This window comes from Leopardus geoffroyi, chromosome E2, assembly GCF_018350155.1.
Source record: "Leopardus geoffroyi isolate Oge1 chromosome E2, O.geoffroyi_Oge1_pat1.0, whole genome shotgun sequence".
NCBI lineage: Eukaryota > Metazoa > Chordata > Mammalia > Carnivora > Felidae > Leopardus > Leopardus geoffroyi.
In genome coordinates this window covers 28,252,657-28,279,996 of record NC_059335.1, presented here as the reverse complement: position 1 = coordinate 28,279,996, position 27,340 = coordinate 28,252,657, and the positions used below count along the sequence as shown (strand labels likewise).

The 27,340-nt window shown below is 41.8% G+C and overlaps 1 protein-coding gene across 5 annotated transcripts in view; it reads right to left on the bottom strand.

The window, feature by feature from the left end:
- The window catches only part of TENT4B (terminal nucleotidyltransferase 4B), a 76,852-nt gene that overhangs the window by 20,781 nt on the left and 28,731 nt on the right, over window positions 1–27,340 (bottom strand). For 3 of the 5 annotated variants that reach the window (XM_045442701.1, XM_045442700.1, XM_045442698.1), the window contains exons 2-3: window positions 16,328–16,399; window positions 261–384 (exon numbers count right to left, since the gene is read on the bottom strand). In XM_045442701.1, coding sequence (XP_045298657.1) covers window positions 261–384; window positions 16,328–16,399 — 196 coding nt within the window. The remainder of the gene's footprint in view (window positions 1–260; window positions 385–16,327; window positions 16,400–27,340) is intronic. The other 2 variants (XM_045442702.1, XM_045442699.1) reach the window with 1 other exon arrangement.

Genomic DNA, 27,340 nt, shown 5'->3' with positions numbered 1-27,340 from the left:
AGTCATCCGATTCACTGCAAATAATTAGGAGGCCCAAAATTTTTTTTTTTAATATGAAATTTATTGTCAAATTGGTTTCCATGCAACACCCAGTGCTCATCCCAACAGGTGCCAGGAGGCCCCAAATTCTAAAGGCTAGAGAAGACTATCGCCCCTAAGTGTACAGACGTCTGCACGTGGGGACTCTGAGACACCAACACGTGCCCTCCCCCACTACGGACAGGGATGTTGCCCTCAGCACGCAGCAACCAGATACTCACGTCAGCGCTGGGCCAGAGCTCCTTAATCACACTCTCGATCCTGTTCACCACCTCCATCCGCATCTTTTCTTCCTCCGGTCTCGGAGACATGTATTCATAAAAATCACTGATTTCTTCATGCAGACTGAAGGGGGAAAAAAAAGCAGAAAAGCTAATGTGGGCAGGGCCAGTCTAATGAGAAATCACTATCTTAAATAACCTTATCTAATTAAGTCTTATGACTCTGCTGATGACTTTATGTTCATAGATTTCTACCTAAATGTTAATGTTATAACTGATGCTAGCCTAAAGTGGGAATATACAGAATTTAATAGAAACTGCCAAAATAGTTACATAAAATAAGAAGTTCCAGTAAGTCTTACCAGCCGCTCTCATAGCATTTATTATCTGCCTGTGCAGAACCCTGCCGGGTGTATGCATGCTGGTGATTTAAAAAAAATTGTAAATGTAATACGTAAGGCCTGGCCTCTGCCTTTATACTTCCAATCCAGCAGACACACACAGAATCCAGATGACACAGGCAAGCTTCCTGGCCATGGGGACCGGCCATCTTACCCCTCTATAATCCATTCCTCACAGGAACAAAACAGCCTATCTTTTGTAATGTTTGCTTAGTGAATCAAGAGTCAGATGAACAGGAGAGTCAGTGAGCATCAGCAAAGACCTGAAAAGAATGGCTGGCAGACAAGGCTCCATGGAGGAGCTAAAGACTCCCTGAGACCAAGAGGAACAAGTCTCATCCAGGAGGCACTGAGCAAACTGGACAGGCTGAGGACAACAGAGGAGGGAGAGAAGCCACCAAGGAATGCAGGCACCTGACCACAGTAGGCTCGGACTTTCCTAGGGGAACAAGGAGCTACTTCAATGTTTCTGAGAAGAACCAGGGAAAGACTGACTTCGAAAATGCAGCGTTTTAAAAAGATTCATCTGGCACCCGTGCAAACAATGGACTGGCAAAGAGACAAGACTGGATGCAGAGAGTAGTCCATAAATTACTGCAACTGCAGAAGGGCTGGATGAAGGCCTAAGGGAGGTGCTGGAAAGGAATGGGCTCCAGAGACATCACACACACACACACACACACACACACACACACACACACGCACACACGCAATGGCTGGGCTGCAGAGCTCAACCAACAGTAGGAAAAAGGGAGGGAGGAAGGGTGCCTGTGAGTGCTGAAGCCTGACAGGCTGGGGAATCAACGAACAAGATGAAAGGAAAAACCAGTGAGGCTGGCGACGGAGTTGAATGCAGTCAATTAATACCAGAGGACAGAAGAAAATGAAGGCAGCAGGTACAGCTCTGAGCAGTGACCTCTGGGAGGGAAAGCGAGGATGAAATGGAGGGAGATCTGCTAAACTTGTGTTGAATAGGGGCGGCCCGGGAGGCCGGCTCCAGGGGCAGGCCTCACAGGGAGGGTCTCCTCTAGTACAACTGTGGTGGGCCAGGAGGCCAGGAGAAAAGCACTTAACAGCAATGGCTGCCAAGTGCCTGGAAGCAAGAGGGGCACCCTGGGGAAGGGGGTGGCCACGTAGGGTGGCCTTGTAGTAACACAGTCTTGAAGGATCCCGGTCTAGAGCAGCTACAGGATTCACAGCAAGCTGGGAACACCAGGAAACTAAAAATGGTTTTGAGGAAGGGGAAAAAAAAAAGATGTCTAATTCCCAACCCCCACTTGGCTATAACATTTTAAACATGGCCAAGTAAGCAATCAACAGTTTCTGCCTCTTCTAATGTTTTATTTTTAGGCTAACAGTCAAAAAACCTTGAATTCTAGACTCAGGCTTTGCCTGAGGGCAGTTGTGTTCCTTCAAAAAGTGACTGGCGCTTCCCAGCCTCGGTGTCCACAGGCACAAACTAGGGGCTGGGAACCAGGATCCTTTTCAGGCCTTAATGTCAAAACCTGGGCCATTCAGTAAGGAATGATTTGTAGCAGTGTTCTGCATGCATACTATGCAATACTGCAGAAAAACTGGGTTTTAAAACTCCAGAGAGTCCTGCACATGAATCCAGAGACTCCCAGTGGGGTCGACTCTTCCCAGGTACGCTTTTGGGTACCTTAGGATCTTCACCTTCTGATTTTCTATAAGGATTATCCCTTTTTCTCTAAATCCCTTTCAGCTTTTTTTTTTTTTTTTTCCCTCCCTTTCAGCTTCTTGAAGACAACAGCTAAAATAATCAGTGTAGAAAGTTCAGAGCTTGCACTGCTCTTCTGCATGGGTCTTTGGAAGGATGAGGACCACAGAGAAAAAGGAAAACAGATTTCTTCTTATCTAACTGGATCGTTTGCTATAAATGATCAAAGCGAATTTGTGGTTCAAAAGCACTAGGGGATACTTCCATTTTAACCAATGAGGAAAAAGACCTCCTAAATGTGACTGTATCTACTCCACAGAGGCCCACTTCCCGTTTCTAAATATAGACGAAAAATACGTAGCCCAACTTCTAGTTAATCTTCAAATCACAAGAAACTGAATAAGGATTTATTCTCTAAACATTACTGAGTGCCTGTGTTCAACACACTAGAAGGAAAGAAGGCTAGTCAAACATGATCCCTGCCCTTGGTAATTTGCATCTAACGAAAAGAAATATGCATTCAAAGTAGTTTTGTGATGGGTAATATATAAGTGCTGCACTGTTCCACCACAGGCAGGCTTCAGATGACCAGAAGGAGAGCTTGCCAGTGACAATAGCTGCAGGGAATGGAGTGAGTTGCCTTGCAGGGTAGTGAGGTCCCTGTCACTGTGAGTGTAAATAAAGAAGCTAAATGGTCATGAGGCAAACAAACGTCTAATAAGACATTCTTTTAAGATTTATAAGCAATCTCTACACCCAACGTGGGGCTCAAACCCACAACCCCGAGATCAAGAGTTGCATGCTCCACTGACTGAGACAGCCAACTTCCCCAAGACACTTCTGAACTTGTAAAAAGTAGAGAAGATTCTAAAATTCCCATTTATCACTAGATTTTAAGTTTCTAATTAGCATATTAAGTTATGTAAGCTTAAAAAAATTTTTTTAATCTTTATTTATTTTTGAGAGAGAGACAGAGTGCGAGCAGGGGAGCAGCAGAGAAAGAGGGAGACATAGAATCTGAAGCAGGCTCCAGGCCCTGAGCTGTCAGCCCAGAGCCCGACAAGGGACTCGAACCCACGAACCGTGATATCATGACCTGAGCCAAAGTCGGATGCTCAAACGACTGAGCCACCCAGACGCCCCAAGTTGTACAACCGTTTAAAATAAGACCACCCTAGGGGTACCTGGGTGGATCAAGTCGGTTAAGCATCCGACTCTTGATCTCAGCTCAGGTCTTGATCTCAGGGTGGTGAGTCCAAGCCCTGCATTGGGCTCTGTGCTAAGTGTGAAACCTACTTAAAAAAGAAAATCTTTAGGGGCATCTGCGTGGCTCAGTCAGTTAAGCGTCCAGCTTCAGCTCAGGTCATGATCTCATGGTCTGTGAGTTTGAGCCCCACTCTGGGCTCTGTGCTGACAGCTCAGAGCCTGGAGCCTGCTTTGGATTCTGCATCTCACTCTGTCCCTCCCCAACTTGCACTCTCTCTTGATCTCAAAAATAAGCACTAAAAATAAATAAAAGGGGCGCCCGGGTGGCTCAGTTGGTTAAGCGGCCAACTTCGGCTCAGGTCATGATCTCACGGTCCATGAGTTCGAGCCCCGCGTTGGGCTCTGTGCTGACAGCTCAGAGCCTGGAGCCTGTTTCAGATTCTGTATCTCCCTCTCTCTGACCCTCCCCTGTTCATGCTCTGTCTCTCCCTGTCTCAAAAATAAATAAAACGTTAAAAAAAAAAAAATTTTTTTTTAATTAAAATAAATAAAATAAATAAATAAATAAAATTAAAAATCTTTAAAATAAGACTACTCTGAACATTAATATTCCATGGAAACTTCTCCCTATTTAGGAAAAACTGGTTCCACAGGTTATCCGATTTCTTTTATTGATTTGCATGTGCAATAATGGACAAGGGAAAGAGGAACATGGAAAAAAGGAGGGCCATTAAAGCTAAAACAAACTTAACAATAAGAACACAAGAACCCATCTCACATCAGCCAAGGCCATCTCCTTCCCACACTGAATACAAACATGACTTCCTCTCTTGCCTATATGTAACTAGCTGCATGTAAAATACTTAAAGACCTGAGTGTGAAATCTTAGTACATTTAGGAAATCAACTTCCAGTATAGCTTTTACATAATCTTGAGGGGACTCTATCTCTATGGACTTTTACTGGCATGGCACCATGTATATCTAGGTGCTTAAAGAATCCGGAAGGAACAGAATCCCATTTTTGGAGTGCCCACTACATGCCTGGCACACTTTATTAAGGTCAGCACAATGACCTAATAAAGACTAGAGACTAGAGAAACTTTGTAAGCTTGCTTTCACAAATTAACGGAACTTTAGGCCTCTGAAATCCTCCACTTACGCAGGGGAATTTTCAGTTCCTCCCACATCTGGATCAAAACTCAGTATGATTAATTAGTAAATACAGCTGAAGGCCTCATATCCAGTTTTACAGTTTCTCATTTTAACTAGAAAATATAACTCTTGATCAAAACTCATGTATGACCAAAGCACAGTGCCCTCTATTAGGACATCAGTGGAGGATGATGTGAGTTGGAAAAGTGAGCAAGAAAGCACACCACACCTCCTCTTTACAAAGGATAAGTATGTAATATAAAAGCAATATAAAGTAAGTGTCACTATGTAAGTGGAAAGGATGCCATGCTCCAAAAAAGAATGAGAATTAAAATTAATTTGGTGGGGTAAAATTTACATTGACCTCAAAATTAATGGTAACACAAAAGTTTAATGTGACAAAGAAAGAGATATAAACAAAAAAAGTTTCTGTATTTTAAAAACTACAACGCACAGACAATTTAAGTCAAAATAGGAGAAGTGAAAAAAAAATCACTTTTGCTCTGAGATAAGCTCTACCAGAGGAGAAATGCTAGCCTTTCCAAATTATACAAATTCCATAATGCTTATCATATGGCAGGGGGAAAAAAGGTTAAAAAAAAAAAAATGGCCCTCAGAAAGCTCAATTTCTTGCTATAGAAAAGGGAAGAACTTGTTTTCACCTGGACTGCCCAGGGATGGATGTGAGCAGCTGAGGAGTTCAGCACCCTTAAAGCCAGAGGCAGCCTCCCAGATTCATCCCAGGCCAAAGCAGGCAGAGGAGCCCCTGTTGGCCCCCACTGCGGCTCACCCCACATCCATTCATGGGCTAACACCCATTAACTGAGGGACACCTGCTGGCCTGCAACACGCCTGGGCCACCTCCACACATCAAGGTCCAGCTTTTCAGTTTTCAGAATTGAAGTCCTCATTAATTATTAACTTCAGACTCACATGAAGGCACTGGCAAAGTTCTATTTAATTACCGTCCATAACAAGATACCCACCCCCCTGCAAAAATGTTCAGGTTAATAATAACTAATTTTGACAAAGACATATGGAAAAGGCACCTGCATGCTATGTGTGAAGGTATAAATGACCACGACCTCTCCAACAGTTGTTGTATTCATTGATGATAAATAACATTTCTATGAATAATTTTTAAAATTCCCCTTCTTTCATTAAAATCAGGATTCTGAAGAGACACCTGCACTCCCATGCTCGCTGCAGCATTACTCACAATAGCCAAGATATGGAAACAACCCAAATGTCCATGGACCAACAGATAAAGAAAATGGGGTCTATACCTATGACATTATTTAGTCTTTAAAAAGGAAATCTTCAAAGTTGCAGCATGGATGAACCTCAAGGACATTATGCTAAATGAAATAAGCCAGTCCATTTATAATGTGTTACCCAAAACAGTCAAACTCACAGAAACGGAGAATAGAATGGTAGTTGCCAGGGGCTGGGGAGATGTTCAATGGGTATAAAGTTTCAGTTAGGCAAGATGGATAAGCTCTGGAGTCCTGCTGTACAACAGACCCGTAGGTAACAATACTGTATTATGCACTTAAACATGTCTGAAGAGGGCAGATGTCATATTATGTTCTTACTGGAAAAAGGGGGAGGGGGACACAAGGAAACTTTTGAGGTGCTGGATATGTCTATTACCTTGATTGTGGGGATGGTCTCATGGGTGTATGCTTATGTCCAAACTCATCGGGTTGAATATTTGCATTAACCAAGCATGGTGTTTTGTATACCCACTATACTTTAATAAAACTGATTTAAAAAAAAAAAAAAAAAAAGTCACTTCCTGGGGTGCCTGGGTGGCTCAGTTGGTTAAGCGGCTGACTTCAGCTCAGGTCATGATCTCATGGTTCTTGAGTTTAAGCCCCACGCTGCGCTCTCTGCTGTCAGCACAGAGCCCGCTTCGGATCTTCTGTCTCTCTCTCTCTCTCTGCCTCTCCCTTGCTCATGCTCTCTCAAAAATAAACAAACATCAAAAAAAAAAAAAAAAAAGTCCCTTTCTTTTCGTCCTTCAGAAGCATTTCCACGAGGGAATTATGATATTCACCACAGTATTACCTGGAATACGGAAAAACTGAGAAACAACTCAATGTCCATCAATGGAATCCAATTAAATAATCACAGCAGTACTCACTGACCTTCTCTTAAATTATAGCCAATAAGCCATAGAAAAGAATGAAGTAGAGCTATATGAGCCAATAGAGGAAAATCTGAGATTTGTTAAGTTTAAAAGAAAAAGCATAATGTGTTTCACAAGATTCATTTTATGTTCATTCAAAAGACACACACACACGTTTCTATCTTCATTCCAAATTTTCTAGAAGGAGAATCGTTAACAGCAATTACCGATCACCTTAAGGACAGGGCATGACAGGACAGTTAGGGAGACTAAAGGTTTTTTTCACATCATGCTGTACTAGTATATGCTTCTTTCTAAACCACCAGTGTATATTTGTTTGTCTGCTTTTCTAAAGGGGTTATTATCAACTTAAAGAGCTTATAGGCCACTTGTCATTTTTTAAATATTTTCCCAAGTGTGTGTGCGTGTGTGTGTGTATTTCCCCACACCCCCAACCCATAAAACAGGATTTATATACCATACTGTTTACTGTGATTAAATCTGGTGAGTGAATTGGGGGTGGGTGGGGATTCCCTTTTTTTAAATGTATACATTTATATAGTCTACCTTGCAAAAAATACATGCATATTAATTCCCATTATGTGTGCGTGCGCATGCATGCATACACATATATTTAAAAAAAATTTTTTTTAAGTATGCTCTATGCCCAATGTGGGGCTTTGGGCTTGAACTCATGACCCTGAGATCAAGAGTTGCATGCTCTACCAACTAAGCCAGCCAGGTGCCCCATGGTTGTATATTATTATTACTTTTTTTAAGTTTATTCTATTTATGTATTTATTTTGAGAAAGAAAGGCACAGAGAAAAAAGGAGAGAGAGAGAATCTGAAGTAGGCTCCGTGCTGTCAGCACACAGCCTGATGCAGGGCTCAACCTCAAAAACCCATGAGATCATCCATGAGCGGCAACCAGCTGGACACTTAACCAACTGAGCCACCCAGGCGCCCCAGCCCACCACTGTATATTTTTATAACAAGATCTTTATAACAATTAACATTCGCTGAAGAAAACTAACATTTAAAGGAGAAAAAGACTCAAGTATCTAGCCTCACACATCAAAAGGTTATATACCTAGTCACTGGAGACCCTGAGCAACTGTAGAAGGAACTCAGGGGTCAGCCTGTGAGCAGCACAGACCCCTGGGGACAAAGAGGGACCCCAAATTCACACACACAGCAACAGACACATGATACAACATTTGGGAAGCTACTACATGCCTGACACAGTATGTGTATTGAGTTTCTGTTGGTGTCTGACTCACCCTTTCTAGGGATTTACAGACTTAGATGTGTGTGTATGCAAGACAAGTTTCTGGAAGAATACACAAAAACTGCTGCAGTCCTCTGGGGAGGGGGGACTCTGAGGTGCTGGGATTTATATGCTGTACAGTTTGATTTTTCTGAAATGCACGTAGGCACCAAGAGACGTAACTAACAGCAAGCCCCAGGGCGATCCTGGTGCAGTCTGAACATCTTCAAGGAGGCTCTAGAAGCCGATTTTTACAAAGAAATTGCCACACACACACACACACACACACACACACACACACACACACACACTGGTGCTCCTGCATTTTCAGCTGCCAGCTAGACACCCCTACCTAGATGTCACCACAAAATCAATGAATCCCAAACTAAATTCCTTATCTTTCTCCAAAACCTATTCCTTCTCCTTGTGTTTTCCTCCTTGAATTACTGTTTCCCCAAATGGAAACTTCAGTCTTTCCTGGTTCATCCTTCTTCCTCATCCTCTGGAGCTAACAGGTCTCCATATGCTGTCCCTCCTACAAACACACACAAACAAAAAACTTCCAAATCAGACTGTGTGCTGCCTTACAGCTCCAGTCCTTTCTCTCTGTCTCTCAGTGCTCAGACTCTACAGCAGCCTCCAAACTGGCCTCCCTGCCCCTGGCCTCTCCCTTCTTTAGGCCATCTTCCACTTCCTCAACCGACTTGCTTCACCTCCAAACTCCTTATCAGGACACTTCCTACCTTTTTAGGCTCTTCTCCCCAGTATGGCCACCAGAACTTCCAGGCCTTCTCAAGAACCCTAATCCTGCCTGGGCAGGCCTGTGTCTGGAAGACCTTCTCGCTCAGCCTTTGAGAGCTCAAGTGTTACCTCCTCGATCAACTTCCCAGACACGACATTCCTTTGGATCCTCTTCAGTGCTTCTGAACCGCTCTGGTCCAGTCCTGCTTCCCGCCTAGCAGTCAACCCCAGAGCCATTACCTGCCTCCAGGCCTCCTCATTCGGACTCGGCTCTCCTGGCTTCATTCGGCTGTGTGCCCAGATCCAGGATGCAGCACAGAAATGCCTCTTTAGGAAGGGACCCTCAGATCACTGGTGTACATCTATCCACACCCACGTCCACATGGTGATAAAAATGGCGATTATATGCCTTAAAATGAGCTCAGTACCAGGATCCAAGGAGAGGGACACCCACACAGTGTGGGTCAAAATGTCAGAACAAGAAAGGAGGGCAATTTGGCCCAAGAGCTAGAGATGTCCATCAGAGGTAAAGATGGCTATTCTACTTTGTCAAATGCAGCCTAAGGAGACAAGTCTGCACATGCACTGAGATACGGCTACAAGAAAATATCCACGGTGAACATGTAGGTTTTTTTAAAGCCAAGGCTTAGAAGTATTTCAAAAGCGGAATACCTTATTATCTTAAATTTTAAGGTCTGCACCATGTGTATGATCTTCTACAATATTGATAAGGATACAGCAAGGTTGCTTGAAAAAAAGCCATGCCTAAGTTAGGAAGATCACCAGTATCAAAGCTAAAGAAAAAGCCCTCTATCTCTTCTATTTATTGACAAGAAATATATTCATACCCCCAAATAATTCTCACTGTACTCTAAAGATGTAAAAGGAGGGAGAGGGGCCTCTGGGTGGCTCAGTCAGTTAAGCGACTGACTCTTGATTTCAGCTCAGGTCACAGTCTCCCCGTTAGTGGGTCTGAGACCTGTGTCGGGCTCTGCACTGACAGCGTGGAACCTGCTGGGGATCTTCTCTCTCCCTCTCTCTCTGCCCCTCCCCGCACTCTCTCCCCCCCAAAAAAATTAATAAATAAACATTGAAAAAATAAATAAATAAGGGTGCCTGGGTGGCTCAGTCGGTTAAGTGTTCAACTTCGGCTCAGGTCATGATCTCGCGGTTTGTGAGTTCGAGCCCCACTTCAGGCTCTGTGCCGACAGCTCAGAGCCTGGAGCTTGCTTTAGATTCTGTGTCTCCCCCCTCTCTCTTTCCCTCCCATGCTCATGCTCTGTCTCTGTCTCTCCATAATAAATAAGTGTCAAAAAAAAATCAAAAAGAAAAAATAAATAAATAAAAGGAGGGAGAAAATATGGATGGCATAAAATTATTCAAAAGGGAAAATGGTCTACGGTCTTACTTCTGCAAACTTTGCAGGCATTTAAAACTGTTACTCATAGTTAAGGAGTGTCCCGTTTGCCCTGTCAACCCCTTCTTGGTTAGGACATGGGAGTGAACATGCAGGGAACAGATCCTGCCTCTGTGTCCTAGAGTATAAAGTTTTCATTTTTCTTCATCTTTTCGGAAGCGCTCATACCTGCTTTCCTAGAAATGAGAGCATTCCTTTCGATGCCACCGTCTGTTGCTCTCGGTTTCTGGAGCACAGCTTTATTAGGCCAGTGTTTCACAAGGATGGCTTTTTCATTTCATTTCCTCTCTGTCCCTTCGCCCTTTACTGCTCTGAAGAGAGATAATGAAAACCATCTGACTTGTTTCCCTAAGACTCTTACTTTTGACACCCTCCCCAGGCACTACTTTCAAGCAATTATAAGGTAAAGGAGAAGAGAGAAAAAAGCGAAGGACTTGCTTTATCTAATTCAGCCATTAAATTCTTTCCCCTTCCAGTAAAAATTCTGAACAACTCCATGACTCTGAGTACATCTAAGAAAATCGGGACAACGCTGAGAAGCTCAAAGAATAGTTGATAGCATTTCCCAAACGAGATCAAATATCTTGAAATAAAAGTTTAGTTATTAAGTTTACTCCCCAAAGGGGAGGTCTTCAAATATTTGCTGAGTGGAAAAAACAAATAAATGAGGTTGAATCTTTCCTTATTGGCAAGGTCCAAATGCCAATGAAAGTAGTTCACTCTACAGAAGTTTGTTACAGTCTTAAAGAGAACGATAGAGTGTGGATGTGTTTACATGCAACTCTGATACCAAAATTTTATTTTTTATTTATTCATTTATGTATTTATCTTTGATGGAGGGGCTGGTGTTTAAGAACAAACACTGCTCTATAAATATATAAGCACTGGGAATGTCTTCCCCTGTGCTGGGGTTCTGATAAAAAAGGCACAGAACCAACACAGGGGTACCTCACTTTCGAGGACTACTACTCATGAAAATCCAGATATCTAAAACATATTAGAGGTGACTATTTGCTTAATAAAGAATTTATAGCAAACAGGGTAAACTCCTGATGCACATTTAAAGTACTGTAACTATGGATAATGATTACCTTGGCTAATGGACCTGGGGATTAGCCTAACATGGAGAAAGGCTTCCATAATCTACTGCTTTTTTTCCTGAACTGTTGAGATCTTTCAGATAAGTATTGGTATTGTTCACAGAACTTTTTTTTTTTTTTTTGAGAGAGAGTGAGCATGTGAGCCAGGGACAGGGGCAGAAGGGAGGAGAGAGAGAGGGAGAGACAGAGAGACAGAGAATCTTAAGCAGGTTCCATGCTCAGCCCAGAGCCTGACACAGGGCTCAATCCCATAAACGCTGGAATAAGGCCTGAGCTGAAATTAAGAGTTGGATATTTAACCGACTGAGCCACCCAGGTGCCCGTATTGACAGACTTCTAAAGTTGAAGTGAAAAAAATGAAAACAAATGGATTTCACAAAGAATTTTACACATTCACAGAAAACCTACTGTACGTCAACCTAGGGTAACTTTATGAGGTCCTATATTCTTTCAGAATTACCAATATAATAAACTCTGAAACAAAGTATGGGAATTTACAGCTGTTTGGAAAAGTACGTGGTGGGGGGGGAGACATAAAAATCACCTATAGCTCCACCCCCTCTAACAGCAGCAAACACAGTAGGGGGTGAGTATGCGCCAGACATATACACTGCCAAACACGTGCTGCAAGTTGCTTTCTTTACTCCACACAGCACGTTAGAGTCAGTGGACAAACACAGTGGTCATCTGATACTGTAAGGAAGAATCTTCAATTACCACATATTATTCCAGGATACGACTATACCATAATTTATTCTACCAGTCCTTTATCGCTGGGCATTCAGGCTGCTTCCAATTTTTCACTACTATAATTAACATGATAATGCTACCTTTGCACATAAATCTGTAATCAACCCTAATTTTTCTCTTAGAATAAATTCTTAGGGGGGAAAAAAAAGAATGAATTCTTAGGGGGCACCTGGGTGGCTCAGTGGGTTGAGTATCCAACTTGAGCTCAAGTAATGATCTCATGGTTCATGAGTTCGAGCCCTGAGTCAGGCTCGTGGCTGTTAGCATAGAGCCCGCTTTGGATCCTCTGTCTCCCTCTCTCTCTGCTCCTCCCCTGCTTGTGCGCTCTCTCTCTCTCTCTCTCTCTCTCTCTCAAAAATACATAAACCTTAAAAAAAAAAAAAAAAGAATAGGGGCGCCTGGGTGGCTCAGTCGGTTGAGCGTCCGACTTCGGCTCAGGTCACGATCTCGCAGTATGTGAGTTCGAGCCCCGCGTCGGGCTCTGTGCTGACTGCTCAGAGCTTGGAGCCTGTTTCGGATTCTGTGTGTCTCCCTCTCTCTCTGACCCTCCCCGTTCATGCTCTCTCTCTGTCTCAAAAATAAATAAACGTTAGGGGTGCCTGGGTGGCGCAGTCGGTTAGGCGTCCGACTTCAGCCAGGTCACGATCTCACGGTCCGTGAGTTCGAGCCCCGCGTCAGGCTCTGGGCTGATGGCTCAGAGCCTGGAGCCTGTTTCCGATTCTGTGTCTCCCTCTCTCTCTGCCCCTCCCCCGTTCATGCTCTGTCTCTCTCTGTCCCAAAAATAAATAAACGTTGAAAAAAAAATTTTTTTTAAAAAAATAAAATAAAATAAATAAATAAATGTTACAAAAAAAATTAAAAAAAAAAAAAAAGAATAAATTCTTAGAAGTGGAATCCCCTTGGTTAAAAGTTATGAACAGTTAAAACTTTTGAAGAAAATTTCCAAAATACCCTCTACCAGAATGGACGCTGATGTAGCCTCCCACAGAAATACATGAAGACCCTTCCCCAAACTCCACAGCAACGGGAGGTAATTTGGGTTTAGTCTTTGATTCCTAATATGGTTAGAAATGTTCTCCATGTTTACTGAACATTGTATTCTTTCTTTTTCAACTCATTTCAGTAAGCTATTTGATGGAATTAACATAGTAGCTTAAAGAATATCAGTTGGAATCCGACCTGAGTGGGGGCTTTACGTCTCCAGGCCCGTGTCCCATCTGGGCAGTGAGGATCATGGCACTTATCTTGGCAGGTTTCTAGAGGGATTCAACAAGAGCACGGGCGGGATTTAGCACAGGGTTTATGGCTTACTTAAGTACGTAGTAAACCCTCAGTACGTATCATCTATCACTAATTATCATTAACAAATATTTGTTGACTACTACAAAGTGGGAGGCACTAAGCTAGGCACTGAGATACTACATTGAACAAGGCAGACATACCCCCAGCCGTCACGAAGTTTATGGCCTATTGGGAATTAACCTCTTTTTTTTTTCTTTAATTTTAATTTTTATTTTTTGTGTTGTGTTTGTCTTATTTTCTTTCTGATGCATTAGCGTTCTTTCCATATTATGGCTATTAACCTTTTGCCACAGACAGCAAATACACTCCCTGTTAGTTTCTCCATGTTGTGAAGTTGCTTCAGTGAAGTTGCTTCATAACTTACACTTATGAACCTTTATCCAAGAGGAAGAGACAGCTAAGGTAAATGAACCTAACTAAAATAAGAAAGGTCAACTCACACGTAACCTCACTGCTGGGAGGCACAAGAGAGTGTAGAGGAGGTGGTGTCTGAGAGCCCCACGCCCCATCTACAGGAAGTGGCTCCACTTAACGCGGCCAGTTGCTGCCACATAGGAATCTGAATCCATTGTTGCCAACACTTCCCATTTTTTCAAGATAAGCCAGAAATCCTGACTTGTAGGTAAAAGTTTTATCTTACAATCCTAGCACGGGGGCCCCTGAGTGGCTCAGCTGGATAACTATCTGACTTCGGTTCAGGTCATGATCTCACAGTTTGTGAGTTCGAGCCCTGCGTCGGGCTTTCTGCTCTCAACGCAGAGCCCACTTCAGATCCTGTCTCCCTTCCTCTCTGCCCCTCCCCAGCTCGTGCTCTCTGTCTCAAAAATAAACACATGAAAAAACATTTTTAGTTAAAAAAAATAAAATTCGGGGCGCCTGGGTGGCGCAGTCGGTTGGGCGCCGACTTCAGCTCAGGTCACGATCTCGAGGTCCGTGAGTTCGAGCCCCACGTCGGGCTCTGGGCTGATGGCTCAGAGCCTGGAGCCTGCTTCCGATTCTGTGTCTCCCTCTCTCTCTGCCCCTCCCCCATTCATGCTCTGTCTCTCTTTGTCTCAAAAATAAATAAAACGTTTAAAAAAAATTTTTTTTAAATAAATAAAGAAATAAAATTCCTGCACAATTTTCAAAAGATAAATTACACAAGACAAAACAGTGTAGGCAAAATAGAGCACGTGCGTGCAGTCTGCTCCAGTTATGAGGCTATCGGCCTGTAGTCTCTGCTTTTCAGCCCTCCTTTTTCTATGTCTCAAAAGACTTTTTTTACTTTGAGATTAGAAAAATATCTGACTACAAGGAGAATGAGAAGACCAGCCACAGACTGAGAGAAAATATTTGCAAAATACACAATGTGATAAAGGGCTGGTATCCAAAACACAGGGTACAAATAACTCTTAAAACTCAACAATAAGGGGCACGTGGGTGGCGCAGTCGGTTAAGCGTCCGACTTCAGCCAGGTCACGATCTCGCGGTCCGGGAGTTCGAGCCCCGCGTCGGGCTCTGGGCTGATGGCTCAGAGCCTGGAGCCTGTTTCCGATTCTGTGTCTCCCTCTCTCTCTGCCCCTCCCCCGTTCATGCTTTGTCTCTCTCTGTCCCAAAAATAAATAAACGTTGAAAAAAAAAAAAAAAAAAAAAAAAAAAAAACTCAACAATAAGAAAACAACCCAATTAAAAAATGGGCAAAAGACGAATAGAAATCTCACCAAAACAAACAAACACAAAACAAAACAACAAAAAACCCACCACAGATGCCAAATGAGAGTATGAAAAGACACTCGACATACGTCATCAGGGAAATGCAAATTAAAACAACAAGAAGACGGTTCCATACACCTATCAGAATGGCCAAAATCCAGAACCCTGACAACATGAAATACTGGTGGGTGGGTGGGTGGGTGGAGCAACTGGAACTCTCGTACACTGCTGGTGGGAATACAAAATGGTACAGTCACTCCGGAAGGCAGTCCGGCAGTTTCTAAACACGCTCTTACCATAAGATCCAGCAACCATGCGCCTCAGTATTTACCCAAATGAGCTGAAAACTTGTCCACACAAAACCTATAAACAGATGTTTAGAGCAGCTTTGTTCACAATTGTCAGAACTTGGAAGCAATCAAGATGTCCTTCAGTAAACGACCAGATAGAAAAACTACGGTACATCCAGACAATGAATATTACTCAGTGCTGAAAAGAACTGAGCTATCAAAGCCATGAAAAGTCATGGAAGAAACTTCAATGCATCTTACTAAGTGAAAGAAGCCAATCTGAAAAGGCTACATACTTTATGATTCTAACTACATGACATTCTTTCTGGGAAAGGCAAAACTATGGAGACAGTAAAAGGTTCAGGGGTCACCAGAGGCTGGGGGAGAGGAAGGGATGAACAGACAGAGCACAAGATTTTCAGGGCAGTGAAACCACACTGTATGATATTATAATGGTGAATACAGGTCATTATACATTTCTCCAAACCCACAGAAGGTACACCACCAAGGGTGAAAACTAATGTAGACTATGGACTTCGGGTGATACTGATGTACCAATGCAAATTCATTGATTGTAATAAATGTACTCCATGCTGGTGGGGAATGGGAGAAATCTCTGTACTTTCCACTCAATTTTGCTGTGAACCTAAAACTGCTCAAAAAAACAAAGTCTATAAAAAAAGTTGACATTATTTCTTCTAGTTAGTTTTTTTCCCCTGTTGAACGATCACTTACTTATTTGGAATTTTACTGAATATGGTCAAAGGCAGGGATGTAATTTTTTTTTTTTTTTTCAAATAGTTAACCAAGTGTGCAGCACCCTTTACTAAATACTCCATCTTGTTCTTAATGACTGAGTATACATTTGCCACCCCAGTCTGCCCAATACTCTGCCTCCACCTTCCCCCAGTAATTCTGTCACCCCGTGCCGCACCCACCTTGGGAACAATTCCTCTCCTGATTGTTCCGTGTGGTTCTGGTGAAACTGCACAGCAGAGACAGCTGGAGTCCTGGATTGAACTGGCATGGGTGACCCTGTTAGTGCAGCATCCCATGGTCATGGCCCAGGGACGGGCACATGACCCCAGCAGCACACACGCGTCCTTCCTTAAGATTTTACATACTGACAGCAAGAAAGGTCATTTTCTTCCTTGACCTCTGCTGTAAAAATAGAAGCCTGGAAGTGTCAACAACCACACCTCCTTTTCCTCTAAGCTGCAGAAAGGAAGCCCATCAGCAATAGGACAGAAAGGAGCCAACAACCCTGAGAAACAAGCAAAGTCAGGAGAGAGAGGGCATTTGAGCCTCCTCTGGAGTCACCGAAGCCAGTTATCACCCCAAGGGTACTCCAGGTACTTGACAAAATAAATGCCTTTGTTTGTTTTTTGCTTAAACCAAGATGATTGATTTTCTTTCTCTTGCACTTGAAAAAGTCCTGATTTATACACAAAGCCTTTGTCTATACATTAAACTCATGCATAGTTGGGTCAGGTGTTAGGCTTTCTTTTCAGATCTACTGCTATTTCTATCTATTCTAGGGCTCAGATTACTCTTTAAAATTCTTGTATAAATCTATAAATACCTGATAGTACAAAACCAATCCTCCCCCAAACTCTTAGTTTTCAAAGTGTTCCTCGCTATTCTTGCCTGTTTATTCTCCTGGATGCTCTTCAAAATCATTTTAACAAGTCACTCTCCCCCGTCAGAAAAAATTCACTGGGATTTTTCTTTGAATTACATTAATTAAAAAATTAACAAGTTGGTTTAACATCTTCAAGTATTCTATGTCACCACTGTAACATTTTTCGTTTTCTTCATATTTCTGGCATTGTTTTAAATTATTTTGGGAGTTTTGATGCTGTAGTGAGTAGTCTTTTTCTTTTTTTAAATTATATCCTCTGTTACACAGCAAAGCTATGGACTTTTATATGTTTATTTCATAATCGACCAATTTTCTAGCCCTACTTCACAGGCTAGAATTACCAAGATAAGGCCAAATAATATAAATAATTAACAGACAAATTTCATTTAAGCCTCCCTCAGTAAACTTATTTTCAATAAACATGTGTTATACATTTTGCCAGCATAAAGCAACATGGTAGTATCTTTCTTTCATTATAACAACGATGACGATGACTAAAATAAAATAAAAGCCACAACTCTAAGTATGTGGCTTCCCTCTAAACAAATTTTACAAAGAAGCCAGTAAAATACAGTAAGAAACAAAAATTCTTTAAATCAAACAGAAACCCACAACCCTAATAAAAAAAAAATAAAAATAAAATATTGGCTCCTCCCCCCACCCTATTCCTAACTAGATAATTTTCTTAACAGAATAGCAAACAAAACAAAATAGAAACAATACATCTGATACTTTCATTGAGTGGCCAACCAGCATATCAAAGGAAGACCTGTTTGCTGGATGTGCATAAAATTTAAAACATTTGATTATAAAAATGATCTGGACCCCATACTGTTTCATCAGGTTAAATCTCTCAGACCAAATTTATTTTAAATACAGTAGCTCTCTGTTTACCACCTAACTTCTCTTGAAAATCTGCGTAAGCCCTTAGCAGTCCCACCTCTCTGTAATGCACTGTGAAGTTCTTCGACACTATTTCTTCCACTCCAAAGTGAGGCCTGAGAGGACGGCTATTTTAAGAGTATTTCTAATATGTCTACACTGGGCCACACAGAACTTTATCACAATAATGCTTACTCACCAACCATGTTAAGACTCTCACTGAATTTATCCCTAATCCCTGAAAACAGTTTAGAGTTCTTAAGAACTACAGACAAAATAGATCTATTAGCCTGCGAAATTAAAGCATATGTATTATATACACTTTGCATACGTACACATTTTTTGGAAGACATGAGTACTTTGATAATTTTAAAAGGCTTGTAATAGTAATAAAATAACGTTGCGATTATTCTTCACTCACAGAAGATGAAATATGTAAGTATTGCCAGACTTTCATCTCTACATGCTAAAGCTTTAATAATGGTAAAAATATGCTATATCACCATACCAGACATGATTTAAAGCTTTTCTGGGGCGCCTGGTAGGCTCAATCGGTTAAGCCTCTGACTTTAGCTCAGGTCATGATCTCACTAGTTTGTGGGTTCGAGCTCTGCTTCGGGCTCTCTGCTATCAGTGTGGAGCCCGCTTTGGATCCTCAGTCTCTCTCTGGTCCTCCACTGCTTAGCATGCACGCACGCACATTCTCCCTCTCTCTCTCTCAAAAATAAATAAACGTTAAAAAAATGTTTAACTTTCCTTTTGGTTTCATAACTCTGGACCATCATGTGCACACCCGTAGCTGTGCAGCATCCTTTGGATCAGCCTGGGGTCTGAATATGCCCTCTGGGGCTTTGCTATCAGCTCATTCTTACCTTGCCATTCTGACTGCCGCCCTTTCTCTCTTTTCAAGCTCCTATTCCACTTAATACAGGCATTAAGAAAAGTAAACTCACGAGAGCTTAAGGGCTCGGCTTCTCCAAAGAATCAAGCTCCCAGATCTGGTGCAAGGCTTTGAGAGCTACACAGACAGGACCAGAGTGCCCTGTGGAGGGGCCTCGCCTTGACAAAGCATCTTGCTTCTGTATGGTACTCCATATTTTTCAAAGAGCTCTTATCTATTCCCTCTTTCAATCACCTACAATAATTCTGTGAGGCAGGCTTGGCAGAAGTTACTCGAGCTAAAAGAATTTTTTCCTTCTTGGATGGAGAATAATTTCCCTAAGCTCACACAGAAAATCAACAGCAGAACCAAATCCGAAAAACAGGTCTCCTCACTGGAACACGCCAACCATTAGGATCAGAGAGGTAAACTTACTTTCAAATCCCAGCTAAAAGTTTTCCAGCTGAGTGACCTTTCAGAATTTACCAACTTCCCTCCGTCTCAGTGCCTGCATCTGTAAAACAGGGACGGTAATACCCACCCAGCAGCTCAGTGAGGCCCCCAGCCTGCTGCCTGGCACCTGGTACACTTTAGAGCCCTACTGACCCCAGGTTTCAGCTGCCTGGGGTCTTCATGAACTCACACACACACACAAAGGCGATGACAGGGTACCCAAACAGCAGTCACTTAATATGGCCCAATCCTTCTCAGACCTTGTTCACCTTTCTCATCTTACCTACATTCCCACAGACACTTATGGAAAGCAAAGATGTGCCAAGAACCATGCCAGAAGTTAGCTGGATCACTTAATCTTTGTTACATAAGGCACACATCCCATCTGGGATTCCAGCATCTGCTACTCTGAGCTTACTATTCTTCCTTTCCAGCAGCCTGACTCCCTTAGCCCTTGGCCCTTTGCCTGGAGCAAAAGCTAACTCCAAAGTGTTTCAACAAATAACCCAAGTATCACAAGAGTTCCATAGCACCTCTAATACCCACTAATTCCTTCATACCACAGATCAACAAACCACACCCACAGGCCAAACCCAGCCCATCCACTTCCTACTTCTGTACAGCTCACGAGGTAAGAATATCTTTACTTTTTTTAATACTTATTTTTGAGAGAGAGAGAGAGAGAGAGAGAGAGAGAGAGAACACAAGCAGGGGAAGAACAGAAAGAGAGGAAGAGAATCTTAAGCAGCCTCCAGGAGGCTGGGGCGTGGGGGGGAGGGGGGGGGAGCGGGGGGGGGGGTGTGTGTGTGCTTAATCTCATGAACAGTGAGATCATGACCTGAGCTGAACACAAGAGTCAGATGTTCAACTGACTGACCTACCCAGATGCCCCAGAATATTTTTACATTAAAAAAAATTTTTTTAATGTTTATTTTTGAGAGAGAGAGAGAAAGCCGAGTGGGGAAAAGGCAAAAAGAGAGGGAGACACAGAATCCGAAGCAGGCTCCAGGCTGTTAGCACAGAGCCCGATGTGGGCCTCGAACCCACGAACTGCATGATCATGACCTGAGCTGAAGTTGGCTGCTTAACCATCAGAGCCACCCAGACGTTCCTGTTTTTACATTTTTAAGTGGTTTCAAATCAAAAGATGAATAACATTTTGGGACAGGTATGAGTTAAATGCAATTCAAATAACCGTATACAGGGGCACCTGGGTGGCTCAGTTGGTTAAGCGTCCGACTTCAGCTCAGGTCACGATCTTGCGGTCCATGAGTTCGAGCCCTGCACTGGGCTCTGGGCTGATGGCTCGGAGCCTGGAGCCTGCTTCCGATTCTGTGTCTCCCTCTCTCTCTGCCCCTCCCCCGTTCATGCTCTGTCTCTGTCTCAAAAATAAATAAACGTTAAAAAAAAATTTTTTTTAAACAAATAACCGTATACATACAAAGTGTTACTTGTATAGCCATGCTTATCCATTTACATATTTTCCATGGCTGCTTTCATGTAGGACAACAGCAGAGTTGAGTGGTTGAGACAAAGGCTAGAACCAACAAAGCTTAAAGTATTTACTACCTTTACAGGGAAATGCTGCTGACCCCTGCTCTATATGTAAACTCTATAATATACCCAACAATAACTTGATAGATCAAGTCTACCAACTTACATCAAGTACTGCCGTGCACTACCTTGTCCATGACTTTGGGGGGGGGGGTAAATAAATCTATACAGTTAGACTTACAGTTTTTATTTATTATTATTTTTTAGACATAATTTTTAGAAGTACTATAGTAACAATGGTCTCCTCAACATTTTCGGTGCTCTCATCCCAGTTCATATCAAAGAGTCAACTAAGGTCATACTTGTTACTTATTAAAAAGACTTACGGGCACCCAGGTGGTCAGTTAAGTGCCTGACTTTGGCTCACGTCATGATCTCACCCTGCATCAGGTTCTGTGCATACAGCTCAGAGCCTGGAGCCTGCTTTGGATTCTGTGTTTCCCTCTCTCTCTCTCTCTGCCCTCCCCAGCTCGCTCTCTCTCTCTCTCTCTCAAAAATAAATATTTTTTAAAAATTTGAAAAAAATTAGTGTTAAGTGCTATGTGCTTGCCTATACAATGATATTTAGTTATAAACTAAAATTTAAAATACATATTTCAAGTAGCCATTAGGATGGCACCTATCAAAAAAAAACAAAAACAAAATAATAGGTGTTGGCAAAGATATGGAGAAACTGGAACTCATCTTGCGCATTGCTGATGGGCATGTAAAATGGTGCAGCCGCTGTGGAAAACAGTATGGTAGTTCCTCAAAAAGTTAGATATAGATTTACCATATGATCAGCAATTTCACCTCAGGGTATATAGCCAAAAGAACCGAAAGCAGGGACTCAAACAGATACTTGTACACCCATGTTCGTAATAGCATTATGAGCAATATTCTAAAGGGTAGAAGCAACCCAAGTGCCCATCAACAGATGAATGGATAAACAAAACATGGTATAATACGTGCAATGGAATATTATTCAGCAACTAAAAAGCAACTAAAAAAATTCTAACATGTGCTACAACATGGATGGTCCTTGAGGACTTTATGCTAAGTGAAATGAGCCAGGCACAAAAGGACAAATACTGTATGATTCTACTTTTCTTAAGGATCTAGAGTAATCGAGTTCCCTATCACTGAGACAGAAAGTCAAATGGTGGTTGCCAGGGACTGGGGGAGAATGGAGAATAGGAAGCTAGTATTTAATGGGTACAAAGTCTCAGTTGAGGAAGATGAAAAAGCTCTAGAGGTAGACAGTAGTGCTGATGACTGCACAGCAGTGTGAGCATACTTAATGCCAGTGAACTATATACACTTAAAAATGGCTACAATGGTGGGGTGCCTGGATGGCTCAGTCAGTTAAGCATCTGACTCTTGATTTTGGCTCAGGTCATGATCCCAAAGTTCATGAGTTCGAGCCCCACCTCAGGCTCTATGCTGTCAGCATAGAGGCCGCTTTGGATCCGTCTCCCTCTCTCTCTGCACCCCCCTTGTTGCCCCTCCCCACTCTCTGCCCCTCCCCCTCGTTCTCTCAAAAATAAACATTTAAAAAAATGGTTAAAATGGTAAATTTTAAAGTATGTGTATTTTAACATAAGTTTTAAAAATTTAGCTAACCAAAAGACTTGTCATTAATAAAATATGACATACCCAATACAATAGATATAAAAAGGAATGAAGTACTGATTTATGCTATAATATATAGATGAACTTTGAAATCACCAGTCACAAAAGACCACTTATTGTATGATTCCATTCATATGAAAGGTCCAGAACAGGTAAATCCACAGAGACAGAAGCAGATTATTGGCTGTCGGAGCCTAGGGGGGCGGGGGGAAGGGAAGTGACTTCTTAACGGGTATGGGGCTTATTTGGGGATAAAATATTCTGAAACTACACAATGGCAATCATTGTACAACACTATGAATTACGTGCCACTGAACTGTATTCTTAAAAATGTTAATGATGGTAAATTTATTTTTGCGTATTTTACCACTATTTTAAAAATAAAATAAAAAATTGCACTGTTCAGGGGCCCCTGGCTGGCTCAGCTGGTAGAGCATGTGACTCTTGATCTTGGGGTTGTGGGTTCGAGCCCCATGCTGGGTGCAGAGATTACTTAAAAATAAAATCTTTAAAAAAAAAAATGCACTGTTCAAAAAAAAAAAAAAAATTGCCAACAGCTCACTTAGACAGCAAATAGCTAAACAGCAAAGACACATCACTGAGAACTAGGCCCTAGCCTACTACTAACACAGCAATATGTGTTATGTCACATAAATGCTATTAGTCTGGCCAAAAAGTGGGGGGGGGGGGGCATTTTCTTAATAAATGTAATTCTCTGGTTATTTCTTGACACAAATTTGGAAAACTATTATATTGTTAATAGGAAGATTTCATCATGTCCTGGAATTAGATTAGAGCACTACTTCACGTCACACACAGACGAGAACAGTTTGATTTTAGGTGCTATATATAGGAGTTCACGCCAGTAAGAAATGAGCTACACACTGGAACACTGGAGAGAAGGCGTGAAGGTGATCTCCTGACAGGAGGCAGCCCAGGGCCCCAGTTCATGTCTCAGCCATTTGCCCCCAGACCTGTCCACAGAAGGGAGAGGGCTCTTCCTCCAAAAAAAAAAAAAAGCATCAGGGAAACGCTATCTTCAAGTAGAAACAAACGCCAAATGCATTTAGAAGCAAAGGAACATGAAGGTTGTTGCTCTGCAGCTCTATCTCACTGTAACTCACTTCCAATATTTAAAATCAAACTGGCAGTCTCGCGCTTTCAATAGGGACAGCTCAGTTGAGAATTTAAGTCAGAAGACATGGTCTTCAAGGGTTGTCATGTTAACCACATAAAACTAATGTAATAAAAGCCAACCTGACAGATTCTTGGCAGCAAAATTATTTGTAAACACATATATCATGAGCTTAGATTAAGAATAGAAGCTTTTGGGGCGCCTGGCTGGCTCAGTCGGTTAAGTGTCCGACTTCGGCTCAGGTCATGATCTCACGGTTTGTGGGTTCGAGCCCCATGTCGGGCTCTGTGCTGACAGCTCGGGGCCTGGAGCCTGCTTCAGATTGTGTGTCTCCCTCTCTCTCTGCCCCTCCCCCACTTGTGCTCTGTCTCTAACAAAAATAAATAAAAATGTAAAAAAAAAATTAAAAAAAAAAGAACAGAAGCTTTTATTTTGGTTGTATTCAAGGGAAGAAGCAGTAAAGTAAAAACACTAAAATAAGCAATATGAGAAACCAAAGTTACAAGAATAACTAAAGCTAATAAATGCAATTAAGAAAAAGAGGCAGACGCCCAGCTAAGGGGAAGGGACCCTTTACCACCATCTAGGACAGAGGCAATACAGAAAGCAGGCAACAATGAGATGCCCTCTAAATGGTTACTACAGAAAAAGAAAAGGAAAACAAAAAACAAAACAAGCTCCTCCTGCCAAACTTGAAGGTCAGGATCCCTACCTTAATTGTTTAAACTTGAGGGAGAAAAATTAAATTCACCAGCAGCAGAGGAAATAAAACAGTGTTTGTCAAACAATGAGAAGTGAGTCTCAAACCAGGTCTGCGGATACTTCTCCCAGTCTATACATTCTCTGTGAGAATTTTTAAATTGTGTGTTTTCATTTTAATATTACCCTAAAAACATTAGCATAAGCCTGTTCTGGATCATCCAGACGCTTCCCTGGAAACAGCTGCCCAGGGATTTCCCGGCCCACGTGTGCTGTTGTGCCTACCACGAGGCTTAGGCCAAATAACAGGATGTTAATTGGTCTGTACCAATAGTCAAGAACAGAGTAAGAACTGATAAGTGCATAATGCACATATCCAACTAAAGGTCAAATGGCACCCCTGCACAGTTTTATTGTTTTCAGACTTGAGAAAAGTGGGGAGAGAACAGAGGAGTCAGGTGGCCAGGTAAAAAAGGCATTCCCAAATTCCCAATGCATTCCCAACACCACAGCAGATAATACTATAGTCGCAGTAAATGTACCAAGTTGAGTAAAACATCATCTGTCCCATCTGTTTTGTCATTTTATCTATATCTAATTTGTTAATCTGTCTTGTTTTTAAAATCTTTTAAGCATAAGAAATTCATCCTTGCGTGTATTCTTACATTACAATAAAAATAACTTAAACTAGGGGTGCCAAGAGGAGTCAACTGGGGAAGGACAGTCTTTTCCACAAATGGTGCTTAGGAAAGATTTGAATGGGCTTTTCTTCAAAGAAGATATACACATGACCACTAAGCAGAAAAGATACTCAACATCATAAGCCATTTGAGAAAAACAAATCAAAAGCATTTCAACCCATTAGGAGAGCTATTATAAAAAGGAAAAAGAAAAAAGAAACAGAAAATAACAAGTATTGGTGAGGATGTGGAAAAAAATCAGGACTTCCCTGTACTGCTGGTGGGAATATAAAATGATTTAGCTGTGGTGGAAAACAGTTTGGCAGTTCCCCAAAAAGTTAAACATAGAATTATCATATGATCCAGCAATTCCACTCCTAGGTATAAATCCAAAACAACTGAAAGCAGAAACTCAAGATACTTATACACCAATGTTCAAAGCATTAATCACAATAACCAACAGGTGGAAACACGGCAAATATCCATCAACAGATAAATGGATAAATGAGATATGGTATAACTATACTGCAGAGTATTAGTGTAAAAAGGAAATTCTGATACATACCACAACATGGATAAAACTTAAAAACATTACACTAAATGAAATAATGAGCCAGATAACTAAAGGACAACTATTGTATGATTCTTCTTATATGTGGTACCTAGAATAAGCAAATTCATAGAACAAGTAGAATAGAGGTTAGTTGTTACCTAACAACTGGGGAGTGGGGGGGGGGGGGGAACGGAGCATAACTGTTTAATGGGTATAGAGTTTCTAGTTGGGATGATGAGAAAGTTCTGGAAATGGATAATGACAATGATTGCACAACAATGTAAATGTATTTAATGCTACCGAACTGTATGCTTGAAAATAGTTAAAATGGTAAATTTTAGGGGTGCCTGGCTGGCTCAGTCAGAAGAGCATATGACTCTTGATCTCCGGATTATGAGTTGAAGCTACACATTGTGTGTAGAGATTACTTAAAAATAAAATCTTTAGGGGCACCTGGGTGGCTCAGTTTAAGTGTCCTACTCTTGATCTCGGCTCAGTCATGATCTCACGGTTCATGAGACTGAGCCCTGCGTTGGGCTCTGCACTGACATCACAGAGCCTGTTTGGGATTCTCTCTCTCCTTCTCTGACTCTTCCCTGCTTGTGCTCTTTCTCTCTCAAAATAAATAAACTTTAAAAACAAAAAAATAAGGGGTGCCTGGGTGGCTCAGTGGATTAAGCATCTGACTTCAGCTCAGGTCATGATCTTGCATTTCATGAGTTTGGGCCCCGCATCGGGCTCTGTGCTGACAGCTCAGAGCCTGGAGCCTGCTTCAGATTCTGTGTCTCCCCCTCTCTCTGCCCCTCCCCTGCTTGTGCTCTCTCTCTCTCTCAAAACATGAGTAAATGTTAAAAAAAATTTTTTTAATATATATAAAATAAATAATAAAAATAGAAACAAAAAAATAAAATCTTTAAAAAAAAGTAAATTGTATGCTATATATATTTTATCATACCACAAGAAAAACTTAACACCAGATACGTGCCAAAAATATTGTTTTGGTTTTCTTTTAATGTTTATTTATTTATTTTGAGAGAGAGAGAGAGAGAGAGCAAGGGAGGGTCAGAGAGAGAGGGAGAGAGAGAGAATCCCAAGCAGGCTCCACACTGTCAGCACAGAGCCTGATGTGGGGCTCAATCTCATGAACCATGAGATCATAGCCTGAGCCAAAATCAAGAGTCAGATGCTTTACCAACTAAGCCACCAGGCAGCCTTCTGTCAAAAATGAGAAAATTTGAGAGACACTGCTACAGTTAGAATTAAAAATTGAACTATTTATGTAATGTTTAAAGATACAGACATAATCAATATATATTGCTAGGAACATAAACACAGGAGCATAAAAACATAAATGAAAAGGACATAGATCTACCTGTCTTGCAAGAGTGGTTACGCCTGAGAAAGAAGGGAGGTATATGGGAGGCGTACCAAAGGATGTTCAAGTGTATCCAAAAAGTTGCATTCCTTAAATTTCAAAACGGAGGGAAGGAGAGAAGGGGAAAAGGAGAGAGGCAGGAAAAAGAAAAAAGAAGTCAAATTTGTTAAATCCAGTAATCGGGTTCATCATGTTACTTTAGATCCTCTCCATACCTTTAAAGTAGTTAATAACAAAAATATGAAATGACTAAGAATCAAAAGTTACATAATGAGCCGCTCTACACAATAAATGAGCAGACGGCCCACTGACAGGCCGACTTACCATCTACAGAACCTTCTACTTCCCTCCTCTCTCTCCACAGATCTAAGATGCCATCAACAGCAATCAGAACTGCCAATCAGCATTCACTAGCCAGACTTACCTCGTACTCTGAGCACTCAACTGGTCCTACAATTTTTGCATGCCTCCCAACTGCCAGTTAAAG